General features: G+C 41.3%; 1 protein-coding gene across 6 annotated transcripts in view; it reads right to left on the reverse strand.

Annotated features, from left to right (window-relative positions):
• DNM3 (dynamin 3) overlaps positions 1–15,159 on the reverse strand; it is a 358,777-nt gene that overhangs the window by 313,860 nt on the left and 29,758 nt on the right. For all 6 annotated transcript variants that reach the window (XM_050963120.1, XM_050963119.1, XM_050963121.1 and 3 more), the window contains exon 2: positions 1,689–1,762. In XM_050963120.1, coding sequence (XP_050819077.1) covers positions 1,689–1,762 — 74 coding nt within the window. The remainder of the gene's footprint in view (positions 1–1,688; positions 1,763–15,159) is intronic.

The raw sequence follows: 15,159 nt of genomic DNA on the forward strand, positions 1-15,159 counted from the left end.
CCTGAACAGCTCCTGTCAGAGAAAATTGTGCTTCTCTAACCTGCTACAGCTGTGGGTTCTTTATTTTTTAAATCAGGGAAATAGATAAAGGTGACCCAGGGGATCCAATTTACTTGATGTTTCTTTTTAAAGAAAAAAAAAGAAAAAAGAAAAGAAAAACAAGTGAAAAAGGAGCAAAGTCTTATTGTATAACAATGAAAAATTAGTAAATAGGCCAGCATTTCCCAAAAGACTGGGGCATGCCCCCCTCAGGGAATATGAAGGATTGGCTAGGGGAACAGGTAGATCCCTCAGTTTTTCTCTAGGGCATGCTGGACTGGCCTCCACCCAAGCACCCTGCACACAGCCCATTCCCTCCACTCCTTTTCAGATACCAGCTACTGTCACTGGCTGTTCTATAGCACAAGTGGTAGAAGTCTGCTGCAGAGCTGAACATTCATGGCTCATACCCTGCTGAGGATCATGGTAGAGATGATACAGTTGAACAATTGTATCTGTTTACCTTTTTCCTTTCTGTACAACGTGGATAATAAAATCACCCAATATCCCAATGGTGTTGTGCAGATAAACTCATTAACGTTTACAAAGCACACCACTGAGGAACTTAATAATTTTGCACTCAGCACAGACTACACAATGAATGAGGACGATAAAAAGAAATTTTGATTAATAACCCATTCACTGAATGAGGCAGGGATCCTATGGAAAGATAGTATCTGATCAAGTAATTCAAAAAAACTTTGTAATAATGCATTCACACAAGCGAACTAAATTAAGGTTGCATTTCTTAACTTCTGAGTGCTTGCCTTTGCCACCTGAACACTCTTAATGTAGTGTTTGTTTTTATTTACCATATTTTAGCAATTTAAGGCTTAAGTCAAGAGCAAGCTAGTGAAGTTTACTGAACACATTATGTTTAGGCTATTAAAAACCAGTGGGATTATGAGAAATTCCGGATGGCTTTGAACACAGTGGGAGATTGGACAGCACAATGGCAGATGAAAATCCACTTAGATAAGCATAAGTTAATGAATGCTGACAAATGCGTTGAGTTTTGCATACACAATACTGTGTCCAAGATAGAGTATAATTTTTGGTCAGTTTTTTTTTTGATTCAGGAACTTCTATTACTGCCAACTTTGCCCTTCTCCAGAAATTTCCACAACTCATGAAGTGGAAAAGTTACTGGAGAAAACAGGCTGTTTGCAAACATCACTGACTACCCTGGAGGGCAAAACTGAAGTCCCTGTATGTCCATTTTGGTTATATTTTATTTTGTTAAACCTAGTTTTACAGGTTACTGAGAACAAACATATCTAATCTAACATTTAAAGGTAATTCTTTTTCTCTAAAATAACTAGTACATAATATACTTTTTTCCCCTACTTTTCACATTTTGCCATTAAAAGCAACCACTAGCTACTTGAAAATATGGCATGCTCTAAAATTATTACAGACTATGGCCCAGATGGGACAATGAACTTAATGGGACCATGCACGTGTGTAAGTGTTTGCAGTGTTGGGACCTTTCTTCCCCATGGCAAACTCTATTTTGAATAGTCTGTTTACAATGCAAAAGACTAGTGTAAACCCTCACACTGACAGGATTATAACACTTAAAAAAAACATTCAAGTAAAAATATTTTGATGCTGAACTATGTAAGAGGAATATACATCAGGTAAAATACCTGTTTTGGCAGTGACAAGCTGTAAAACCAATGGTCGCCTTGTTACAATTCCAGATCCTCGTGGAAGAAAATCCCTACAAGAAAAATCAGAATGTAAATAAGGGGAGTATGATCACAACTGAGAAAGTCGGACAATGGAATTTTTACCAATATGGATCATTCCTTTAACAAAAAACAAAAAGACACTACGCCATTGTTACATTCACAGTGGGCACACAGAGAAGTTAGATTAAAAAATAAAATACTTTCTGGAATGTTGCAACATAAAGTCAATGTTATTTCTTAGAATCAAGAACCCCAACACACAAGAGCCAAAATCAGCCAAACATAGAGCAAACAGCTTCTTATGGCAGAGCAGCACAACTCACCCCACCTTGCTCTAGGTTGGCTCTTTGCAGACTGACTGCTTCATGCCCAAATCACACACTTCTCTACAGAGCCCCCTAGCCTGCAAGTAGGACCAGGAAGCCCCTTAAAAAACTGAAAGGGATAGCTTGTAATTTGAACACAGTTTTCAGCAAACTAAAACCTTCACTTAAAAAAAATATATAGTACATAAGGGAGAAACTCTTGTTAAACATAAAAACGTGGTAAACTTAATTTTCATCCAGCTAATCTAATGGAACCGAGGATTTAAAATGCAGGGTCAAAGGAACAGTTCACAAATTAAGGAATCTTTTAGGTATTTTGGATTTTTTTTGGCTACTCACTCTGGTTGAAGTGAATTGGACTGATAGTCAAGAGAACTCAGATATAATTCTCATCTTAAAAAGAGTTAAATTGCATCTATTTTTCCTCTATCATCTCCACACCCAATCATGAGAATTTTGTCATTCATTGGGAGCGAGTTGAAAGGCTTGCTTTTACGAATGTTTTCAGGGTCAGAGACCCTCATGTGTCTATGCACTCAATACACCTAACCATAACATTTTCAAGGCTCTTCTATGTGTTCTCCCACAGTCTGGCCATTCCCTCATCCCTTCCCCCCCTTATGCCATGAACCCCTTATACCATAGTTAGTTAATGCCAGTAAAGGACTTGGAACTACAATTCTTTCCATCTTGTTGGCAATTTCCATAGTTCCTCACCTCACTCATGCTGAGCTACCACAGCAATTTTCTTACAGTTCAGGGTGCGGAACTAAGGAATGGGGCATTTGCCTTATTTTAAGAGAAGAAGAATCACATCCGCTTACCTAGCTTTGCTCTCCTTGGTCTTCTAAGAATCATGCAGAAAACTTCTCCTCTTTCTCAAGATATTTTAAACTCTGATACCTACAGGCTGACTCACGGGCTCTGCCCTACTGAAAACACTCTACACTCAGAGGACCCAGAACACACTAAAATTTCCTTTCAAGAGTGGGAAACAAGAGCTCCTCTAGATCTCTAATTCCATTTTAAAATGTTTGTGAATGACTATATATATATAAAAAAAAGATTATTCTAGAGTAAATAACGGACAAGTAAACCCCATCACTCACATCCCCAAGCGCTTGGGGGGGGGGCCTCTGTGAGAGTGGCTTCTGAAAGAGGACATCTTCAAAGAAGTACAATCCCAAAGTAAGTAGGTTATCTTCTTTCTAAAAAGACCATCTGTGAAGGATTCTCACTCCTGAAGAGTGACTAGCTTGACAGATGTCCCACAGTGAAGAGTATAATGATAAACACTGACTGGCACAAGGTCAGCACTGCATGTACCAAAAAGTTTGTATTTATTTGTTGTTTTTAGAGGAGGAAGTAAAATACCTCTCTACAAAAGGGCTAGCCACAACCTGGGTGCCTCTGGTGGATAGGAAAACCTCTGCTACATTCTACTCCTGTTTTCCCCTTCATCAGGGCTCCTTCAACAAACTCCAGTCTCTCTTTCAATCACAGCCCTTCTTAGGGGGTTGGGTTTTCCATTAAATTAACAAAGTTTTCAAATAAACATGAACAATCTTCCACCCAGATGTAAGCTGTGCTTAGCCTCTAGTTCCTAAGGAACTGTCCCATCCTGAGGGACCATGACTGAAGACCCTCCTTCCCTGCAACTTCCTGCGGCAGTTCCCTCACTGCCGCTTCCTGCTGCCTTTTACCCTGGGATCATCTGATTCAACCCAGGTGTGGTATGTCCTGTAATCAGGGCTGGTTTAGGCCCAGGCTGTCCAACCCATAGGCAAGCCAAAATCATGAGGCTTAAGGAACATCCAGACAAAAGACCTCTCCAAACTTTTGGCCAGTTACATATATAGGACACACTTACGCACAAAAAGATTGGAGCGTGCGGGACAGCACTCTCTTACTTCAAGGCAGGTTCTGCAGAACAACATAGTAACTCTTCTTCACAGTAGATGAATCTAAGGGCTTGTCTACACTACGCAGCTTTTAGTGATAAGGCTGTGTCAACATAGCCTTGTCGCTAAAAGTCAGCAGGTGTGAACGCTCTCTGTCAGTATTTTGTCAGCACTTTTGCTGACAAAATATTTCTATCCCCACGAGCAGCGTTAGCTTTGTCAGCAGGAGAGTGCTCCTGCCGACAAAGCCGCGTTCACACTGCCACTTGTATTGGCAAAAATTGGGGGGCGGGGGGCTTTTTTAAGTACTCATGAAAGAAAAAAGTTTCGTCACAATGTCATACCATAGACAAGCCCTAAGGAACAGAGCTTTGCCAAGAATATGGCATATACAAGCCTGCTTCATACAGGACTATGATTGAAACATCGCTGAGACAAGCAGCAGAAGCTTCCCTGCCTTGTATCATACACGTCCTGACATGACTTAACTGCAAGCCATCCAGCATTAAAACATGTAGTCAGTCATTAAGATATGGATCCCCTCGGGACATCATTGCCGAAGCAACATGTGTTAAAAGAAACAAAGCATGGGTGGGCGTTAAGGTCTTTAGTCCACTTCAAGTACAACACCATGGAGTTGTCAACAAGTGTGTGAAAAGAACCTCCCCAGGATGAGCATGTGGGCATTGGTGTAATATTGATGAGAGAGTCATTATGGAGGAACACCACTGCCACTTTGGAAAGGAATCTGAAAAAGTGATTCTTCCGCCAGTCTGAAGCATTGCTTGCTCTTTAGGTTGAAAAGACTGCCATCAGGAAACGGTATGCCATTTACAAGAACCTGAGTGAACAGACGGTTATTAGCTGGAAAGTAGCATTCACCAGCTCTGTCCAAAGTAGGGTATTCCAAGAAACCTAACTTGGATTTTAAAAAATGTCCAAAAGCAGGCATACTTGGGAACAAAGGGCTGCAGAGACACTTGTCCACATATGACTCAGGTTCACTTGTTGACTATTTTGTCCTTTTACAGTGGAGTAGAATCTGCCTTTGGATTGCGTTCAACCGGACAAGCAGTGTAGGACCCTTATAAGGTATTCAAAGAGATCCATAAGAGCTTGAGCTCATCACACCAAATGCTTCTTCCATGTCCAATCACAGGTCTTTCGGGTGAAAGAGGAGACACTCACCCCAGACCTACCAATAATACACTAAGGAAAAGGGTCCTTTAATACACCTAACCATAAAATTTTCAAGGCTCCTCTATGGCCTTGGCTACACTGGCACTTTACAGCGCTGCAACTTTCTTGCTCAGGGGTGTGAAAAAACACACCCCTGAGCACAAGTTACAGCGCTGCAAAGCGCCAGTGTAAACAGTGCCCCAGCGCTGGGAGCGCGGCTCCCAGCACTGCAAGCTAATCCCCACGGGGAGGTGGAGTACCTGCGGAGCTGGGAGAGCTGTCTCCCAGTGCTAGCGCTGCGACCACACTCCCACTTCAAAGCGCTGCCGTGGGAGCGCTCCCACGGTAGAGCTTTGGAGTTTCAAGTGTAGCCAAGCCCTATATGTAGTGTCCTCCAAATTCACTAGGACAAACTACCCCTTAATGAACAGAAAGCCTTGGCATCTCTAAACCTTCTCAATTGATGCTGAGAGGTGCAAGGAGGAAGAGCCCATTAAAGTGCCAGATGCATTCGTACTCTCAAGGTTCAGCTGGCACAATGATTTTTCAACTCAGCAAGAGGAGTCCCTCTTAAGAAGGGAAAAGAATGACAGAGAGGTTATTTTGCCTTAAACTGGGAGAAGCAGCCTTACTGTGCCAAGTCCATCTCATGTGGTATCCTCTTGATGTACCAAGAAATGTTTCCATACGCAACAATATACATAGTATCAATTCCTTCCAAGTTAGAGTCCCTCCTGTGGTTTACTGTAGCAATACTATGCTTATAACTGAGACAGCATTCATTTTATGTCCCTGAAGTTAGGATCTCTGGGAAATGCTGATCTGAAGCGTCATTTTGGCATCAGAGTTAGAATCCACTGAAATTAATGAGGCAGGTCATATCTCAGTGTTATTGTTTCAGGCTCTCTGCAAACTCAGCCCAACATTGCTGCATCGTTTACACTCAGGACACATTCCGAAGGTGTTTTCTCCTATCTGATATCATTTACTTGTTGTGATAGGCCCTAATTTAAAAAAAAAAAAGTTGTGACTTTTAAGAACAACTGAAAGACCTGTTGGCAGCTCCATTCACCACTCTGGCTAGACCTTCACACTCCACCTCTGGGAAATGCTTACATAAACAAAGAAATAATATCCATCTCTATGTAAAATGCAAGTACTGGAGACCCATCTTCACGTGTATACCTATTAGAATAGACTGTGCAAACGAATGCCCGCACCCTCTAATAAAAAGACAGCACATTCAAACAAACACCAGTTCATTGGATTGCCTAGCCAAATGTGTACCCTGCAGGCAAAAGCACAGTCAATTAGATGCTTAACTTTCCCTTCATTTAATAAAAAACAGCGTAATTCAATACAAATGCAGCACATTAATACATAGATATCACAGATTTTTTAAAGTTGCAGTGATTAGTTATATAATATCTTAGACAATAACTATTTACAAAAATCAAAAGCTTGTCTCAATGTCACAGATATTGATCTAAGTTAATATGTTCTAGTGCCATGGTTCTCAACCAGGGCCCCCTGGGAGGCCGTGAGCTAGTTTCAGGGGATCTACCAAGCATGGCTGGTGTTAGACTCACTAGAGCCAGGGCAGAAAACTGAAGCCCCACCATGCAGGACTGCAGCTGGGGGGTCTGAGTTCTAGCATCTGGGCTGAAGCCTGAGAAATTTAGTTTCATGGTGCCCCTTATGATGTGGATCCCCAGGCAACTGTCCTGCTTCCTACCCCTTAATGCCAGCCATAGCTTTTATACGCAGAAAAACAATTATTGTGGTAAAGGTGGGCCATGGAGTTTTTACAGCATGTTGGAGGGGCCTCAGAAAAAGGTTGAGAATCCCTGTTCTAGTGGGCTCATAAAGCTCTTTTGCTTTATACGATTAATATACAGTTTCATATCCATCAAAGAATAGTATTTTTATGTGCCTTTTTTTCTCTGCTTCTCAAAAGAGGTGCTACAAAAAGGAAATTGAATTTCCAGATATACAGTACTGTATGTGTCTGATTTGTGACATACTTTCTCTCACATTTGGGGAAGGGAAATAGCAAGGTATCATATTCAGATTTCTGTGGAAGAATGTGCGACACTTTGGGATAAACTCTGCAAAAGTACATAATCTAAAAGGAAGATACAGTATATCTCTTTCCACAGAGAGGTCTACTAGCTCATGTAGTAAGATGAAGCCCTGAAACATAAACCCTTGCATCAGAGGCCTGGTATGAGGCCTAATGCCTGAATTGAAGTAAAGGTCAAGGCTTTGCTAACATAAAGCAAAGTTAAACTGTGAGCCAGAGGCAGACCCGGTTCACAGAAGCTGGCAAGGAAAGGGGAGATGTTGCAAAAATACACATACCTAAAAAGGTACCAGAACACTCCGATACTTTCACATTCCACACACATAACAAGGAAAAGTTTGACCCATCCTAAAGACAGGGGCAAAAGGGTAATATGATGCATAGAGTTGTTTTGTTCAAACCAACATGTACTAAGTGAGAGGCGGCATCTTACTGCGTAGAGGGGCTGTACCTTGCTACGTAGAGGGGTTGCATCTCAATATGTCAGGAGTGATGTGTAACTTGTTCGTACCTGTGTATAAGAATACATCCCCGGGGCGGTGTCTTTGTCTGGCCTAGCGAGCAGTGGAGTGTCCCGCCACTGACTGAGCAGTGTCCATTGTCAGGGGGCACATATTCGTAGTATGTCCTGTAGAATCTGCTAGAAACTATTACTGTGCTTCATTTGACAATAAACCTGGCCGGGTGCCTTCATAACTTATCGGAGTCTGTGGTCATTGGGGGTTCTCTCAGAGTCTGCTGTGCCAGTGATCTGCAGAGCTGGGGCAGCACACAAGAGGGAACGAACACACACACACACACACACACACACACACACACACACACACAGAGCTGACTGTTATCAACATAGAATAGAGCAGAGCACCACACTGGTGGCGTCTGACAACAGTTCAGACACCCATCTGGTTGAACTGTTACTAAAAAATGGTCCCTTCACAGAAAGGAAATACCACAGGATTGAATCAAAATTCAACAGATTCCTCTGGTATAGCCTAAAGGAGGCTAGTCCTCAAGTTTCCAGGTGGCACATCTGTAGATCTGAAGATAGTGATTTTCTGAAACTTTTGATCAGTATGTGAAGCTATGCTGTAGTTTGGCATAACTAAAAGAATGGGTTTGAAAGAAGACATGTGACCCCTTAGAGTGGAAATAACTAGGCCTGGTTGCAGACCATCCTAAAGAATATGCACTAAGAGAACATTATTCTTTGGTAATTGTTTGTTGTAATCTTCTCTTCTCTCATCATATGCAGATATAGCATTTTCACATAGTATTATCACTCCACCTATCAGAAAAACAGGATTTAACATCATCTCACAGAACAAAGAGAAAATATAATTTCCAAGCACGAGAAGGAATAGGAGGGGAGAGGACTACAAACCAAAATAATTACCTCTATCATCCTCTGTACAGTGTGTAGGCAGTGTACATAGCATGCACTGGTATCCCAGAGGGGATACCTACAGGGGAGCTTGGAGCACCAACCAGACAAACATAGATTCTAAGGACAGAAAGAACCGCTGTGATAAACTGAGCTGACCTCCTGTATAGCACAGGCCATAGGTAGAAATAGCAGACTACTGAGTTTGGATCTCCCAAGTCCCAGGCAAGCCCCCTAACCACTAGACCTCTCCATACAGTGAAAGATCAGAATATCTCCCCAGAAGATGCTGAGAATTAGATGGCAACAATGTAAAACACAGATAACACACATCTCAACCCAGACCTGTATGATGTGGTAAACTGGACTTAAATACTGCAGCACTGTCATGTAGCATGATCGAAAGTCATCCTCACAACCACAAGAAAGACACTTTACAAGTTTAGGATTTAAGCTTCTTTGCTTCATAATAGGACAACAGAATATAACGCTAGTGTCTTTCCCCTACTGCAGCCTTCAAAACAAGGAGTTCTTTGGACTTCCAAATGCTGCATGAATGAAAGAGATATAACTTCAGAGCTCTTTTCGCATCAAGAGAAAGAAATTTCCTTCGTTGCTAAGTAAACAGTTCTCAGTAAAATAATGAGTACATTCATATGACGTTCTGAATTAACTTTAGGAACAAAAATTCTAAGGGAAGGCAAATTCACCACCTGGCAAGGAAAGAACTATAAATAAGGTGGGGAGATAGATGCTCAGGGATTTCTGTTCTTGTCATGCTCTTGTAGCAGATACAGACTAACTACAGAGCTTACTTCTGAGCAAGATACTCTCCAGATGTGCTCATAAGAAGATCATTTAATGCACTGCTAGTGGGGCTGAGGTTAGTTTAAATATGGTATTTAAACAGTGCCAGCTAGTGGCTGAACAATATAATATGATTTAGCTTTCCATTAGATCTTCCCCTTTAAGTTCTACATTCCTACCATTCGCAAAATTTACACTATCAGGATATCTTTAAAGTTCAGTATGTATCAGTCTTTTAAGTGTCTCTGAATCATACTGGTTTTCTAATTACACAACCCAAAACATGTAACAACTCAGTCATCTCGCTGTCCATTAGTTGCAACAACAAATTGTGGTCGATTTGGAATCGTCTTCTTCTGCATTTGCCATCTGTGGAGTTTTCTCTATTGATTGTTCTTTCTGAGGAACAAACCATAGATGTTGACAGTTTCTGCAGAACTCTCCACTCTCAGTCTCGATCACATATGATCTGGGAGCTGATTTCTTTTTCTTTATGACAGCTCCAGTTGTCCACCCTTTTTTTCCATCCACTTTGACTTGAACATGGGCACCAGGTTCCAGATCCGGCAGCTCTCTAAGTGATATCTGCTATAAAAGTGTACATAAGTTCTTTTTCAACCAGTCTGGCTACTATCTTCATGTCTAGCCACTTAAAGATAGATGATTTTCCAGAGCTGGTTCTGAGTAGTCTTCCCATCAGAAGTTGTGCTGGACTATATCCAGTAGCCACAACTGACGTTGATCTGTAAGCTCAGAAGAGGAAGGAATGGATCTTCCTGCTGTATGATTTTCTTAGCTGTCTGGACAGCTCTCTCAGCCTCTCCATTCACTTGTAGGTAATCTGGGAAAATGGTATTTTATTCGGAATTACTTAAATTCTGCTGCAAATTGTGGTCTGTCCATCACTAGCTGTTCTGGATTACCGAAGTGAGCAAAAGTGCACTTTGGTTGCTTGATAACACGGCAACATGTTAAGTCTTTCAAGTATATTTATCTTTATACCTGAGAAAATAGTACACTACAACCAGATAACGATGTCCTCTGAATTTGCATAAATCTGCAGCTAGTCTCTTCCGAGGTCTGTCTGGTAGAGGTGTTCTTAATAAAAGTTATTTGTGTGTGTTGATCTGTTAGTTCTGCAACTTTCATGTGAAGATATTTTATAGTTTATGTCCTTGCTGATGCCCAGCCCTCCCATTGACTGATTGGTCCGTTCACAGCATTTAGTTAATCCTTAATGTCCTTCATGGATTAGGTTTAGGATTTCTCCTGTTGTTTCACTTGCAATTATAATGCAATCACTTTTTGATCATGAGTCCATTTGACTCACTTAATTGTCCATGTACCACAAAGTAGCCTCTTGTCACTTCCTTAGTGTCCTTTCAATACCAGCCAGTCCTAATGTAACTTGGAACTTCTTCATGTTGCATGTCTACCAGGGTTGCTTTTTGTAGCTAATATAGTCTTTTTTCTTACACCAGTCTGTATGCGTCCACAGCATCCATGTATGCCTTTAAGTCATCTTCAAGCTCACGAGTAGCTGAGTGCGATGCTGGGCTCCATGACAAAGCGTCTACAACTACCAGATTTTTCCCAGAACATATTTAGCAATTGGATTAATTCGCATTAACCTTATCAACAGACATTGGCATCTCAGTGGTGCTTAATCCAGGTCTTTTCCACTGATGAGGCTTACAAGCAGTTTATGGTCAGTTATCAGTATAAACAAACACAATCCACACAGATATTTTTGAAAGTTCTCACATGCCCATTCGCTTGCGAGGCACTCCTTTTCAATCTGTGCATATTGTTTTTTTGCATCTGTAAGTGTGAGAGAGCAAAATGCAATTGGGTTTCCACTCAGAGTCATGTTGTTGCAACAATACATCACGTAGGCCATAGCTGTTTGCATATGTACTGACCATCATGGGTTTCTTCACATCATAGTACTTGAGAACTGGAGATGCTGAGATCATTTCTTTTACCTTTTTTAAAACAATTGCTTGATTAAGCAACCATAGCCAAGATGTGCTGGACTTTACCAGTTCATTCCGTGTCACTGTGGAAAGGTATCAACCAAGATAATTTAACATCCCTAATACATACCTCAGTTCTGGTACTTTCATTGGTGCATTCAATGCTTTTACTTCCTAAGGGCTAGGACTGATTCCACCTTTGTTTGTCTGTCCAAAACCTTGATTTGGGATAGGCGGAAAAGATACATTGCCTTGTTTAACTTCAGTCCAGAGTGTATGATTAGGCGTGGAACTTCGTTGTGGGTTTTGTTGAGTTCTTCCATCAAAGACGTATCAAAATATAATTCAGGAAACAACAACAACTCCATCTGCGTTCGTTAACAGTTCGGTCATCTTTCTTTGGAAATTTTCAGGTGCGCTGGTGATCCCAAAAGGTAATCTTTGAAAGCAAAAGCTCCCAAAGTTTGTGAAAATGTAGTCAATTGAACATTTTCTTTGGCTAAAGGAATTTGCCAGAATCTGCTTGAGGTATCCAGCCTAGAGAATACTGTAGCTTCTTTCACTTTGGGGAGACAGTCATCCAGTGTTGGAAAGATATATGTTGGCACAGAGATTTTCTCAATTATGCCAATTCACTCCATTGTCTTTAATTCAGTTTCCCCTTTATGAAGTAATGGGATAAGAATCCAGCAAGGTGTAATATACACTATATGGTTCAACATTGTCTCAATGTTATTTGTATGGGTTCTCCTTTCAAAAGTCCACTATCACCAAATATTCCATCAAGCTCTTCCACCTTTCTCATTAGCCACATTGCACCTGAGAAGGCTGTTGACCTGTGGTCTTTTGATCACATGCACTCTGAATGCACAGCTTTTGTTTTTGTAAGTTGCTGCTCTGGTGGAGCAACATTCAGTTCAGAACGCCTCCAAAACTGTCAGAGCTGTTTCAGGAGATATCAGCTCCAGAAGGAGCTCAAGGTAATAGTAAGTCCCTTTTGAGATGACTGTGAGGTTTGCACCCGAGACAATTTTAAAGCCAACAGCCTTTCCACAAATGTTCAATTTCACTCTCCAGGAGGGCTGTCATAGATCCCAGAAAAAATGGTCCTTGATTGTCTGTAACATAGGTCAATTCCCTGACTGCTTTGGTGCAGAAAACAGCTACAAATTTCCATATTTTGTGCATTTATTACATCATGTGCTCTGGCAAAACATGCATCATCTCATGGGATATTACTTTTTCCACACCTTGTGCATGTAGGCTGGAATTTGTTCCTCACAGCCTGAGAGTTCTCTCTCCGTGCTTCAGGGGTTTTATGATAATAACTGTTAACACTCAAGTGTCTGTTTACAACTTCTAAGCTAGTTTCAAGTTTTTCAAGTTGCTCCTGTCTTTTGTTCTGCGGTTTGACTAGTTCAGACTGCTTTGCTATCTATATAGCTGTGTATAGGGTTCAATCTGTTTTTAATTGTAGCTGCTGTAAAAGGTTTTTAATCTGTTAACCCTATAACCAGCCTGTCTCTGATATTTTCATGTTTTTTCAGATCCAAAACTCAGTTTTCAGCCAATGCATGCAGAGCTCTTATACATCATTCAGCATTTTCCCTTGGTTCTTGAATTGTGTGGTGGAAACATGCTCTTCATAATCTACATTTCTCTGAAGTATAAAATATGTATCAAACATGGCTGAAACGCTTTCATGGTCATCTTTTGACTGCCTTCAGTAAAGGCAAAGGATTTAAAGATAACCTCTGCTTGCGTTCCCATAACATAAATTAAAGATACCCGTATATCTCCAGTTTCTTTGTGGAGCTTGTTTGTGATTTGAAATCTTGCAAATTACTGTTTCCAGTCTGTCCATTATGAAGGTTTGTCAAAGTTAAAGTTCCCTACAGCACTGAAGAGTGGTATATTGACGAGATCCTACAACCTTTGTTGTGGTTTTCCTTCTGTTTCTATTCTCCTTTGGCACTCGTTTATTTCTGACTCCAGGTCATGCTCAGATATAGACTCACTACAGAGCTTACTTCTGAGTAAGATATATTCCAGATGCATTCATCCTAAGATCCTTTAATGCTCTGCCAGCTATGGTTGATATTAGCTTACATAAGGTATTTTACACACAAGTGACACATAGTAGTGGAATAGTATAGTACAGTTTAGCATTCCATTACAGTCCTCCTCCATTATTGCACCAATATTTCATAGATTATTATTAGGGTTAGAAGGGACCACAAGAGATCATCTAGTTCAACCCCCTGCTCAAAGCAGGACCAATCCCCAAATGGCCCCCTCAAGGATTGAACTCACAACTCTGGGTTTAGCAGGGCAATGCTCAAACCACGGAGCTATCCCTCCCCCCTGATGGTTCTTTGTCGCTGTCTCATCTTGAAAGAAAGCAGCTTCAGGAACACTTTTTCCTTTTCAGAAAAGGGGATCCATTAACACTTGCAACAGTAAGGAGAAATCACACCACGGTGCAGCTGGTCTGTGCTTGGCTCACTGCAGAAGTGGGAAACTGAACAGTCTTCACAGAGAGGATGGGGAACTAGTGTCTCTTCCCTGAACATACTGTGAATTATAGATGGCAGAAACATGAACATGCAAGGATTTCACCTTGGAGGTCCTTCTTGAACAGTGCTGGAACCACAGTTAGACATTTACACAGTACTCTAGCCTCCAGCTGAGAAAGGTGCTGCTCTTAAGGAAACGTTTAGTGCCCAATGCCTCTTCCAAGCGCTGAAGCCATAACCCTCTAGAAAGCATGATCTGTAACTCCTGAGATGAAATCCTGGCCTTACTGAAGCCAATGGGTGTTTTGCCATGGACTTAAATGGGTACCAAATTTTCACCCCAGGAGTCTTAGTGTAATCCACACACCTCCTGGGTGTGGTGTCTGTCCCATCTAGTGGCACCGAGACCATTTAGAGTGAGATTAATAAATCTGCTACAGCCTTAGCTAATGGGCATGTGGCTTTTAGTTCTTGCAGTAGAGGCTCATGCATTAAGCTTCCTCAGTCCCAGGTTCAGTCCCGCAGTCCGCCCGCAGACAACCAGGGTTTGTTGGCATTATATTAGTAATAACTAAGTAACAGGTTCCATGCCAAAATCATTGTAAAGTAATTTTCTCCACTTTTTGTTTAATTCTTTAGGTACTCATCCAGCAAGGACTAACCCCAGATCCACAGTATGATCTATAATAGTTCTGTTTTTAAGACCATATCCATATGCTCTAGAAGCCGCACGCAGCAAAAACAAATGTTTACAACGTAGCATTTGCAGGACTACTGATAACCCAACTAAATTCACACACACTCTGCCAACTCTCTCCCCTTCCTGATACTGGGGGGAAAGAGTTGGCTTTGCAGCAGGCTTTGTATGCAGAGAATCTTGGGTTCTGGCTGACCAAGAGGAGAAACAAATTGCAAAGATTAGGGCCCCTCACAGAAAACAAGCTGCCAGCAGTTCCCTTGTGGTTAAACCTAGAGACTGTCAAAGCAATTATGTCAGCTATCTCAGTTGTCTTGTGTACTCTAAACAAACCTCCCATAATTTATTTGGTAAGCTCCATCAGTGGTTGTAATGGAGGGGCTGTAGTGTAGGCAGAACACTCAGGTGTTTTTACAACCATGGCATCTAACCTAGGAGGTGAATGCCAGCTATGAAGTTTGCTCATATCGAAGCAACTAGGGAGAGAAAAAAGTTCTCTCAAATAGTCAAGGTCTAGAACATTTAAAGAGTGAGTTGGCATCTGTAATAAAGCAATATTA

Source organism: Gopherus flavomarginatus, chromosome 7 (assembly GCF_025201925.1).
Source record: "Gopherus flavomarginatus isolate rGopFla2 chromosome 7, rGopFla2.mat.asm, whole genome shotgun sequence".
Lineage (NCBI taxonomy): Eukaryota > Metazoa > Chordata > Testudines > Testudinidae > Gopherus > Gopherus flavomarginatus.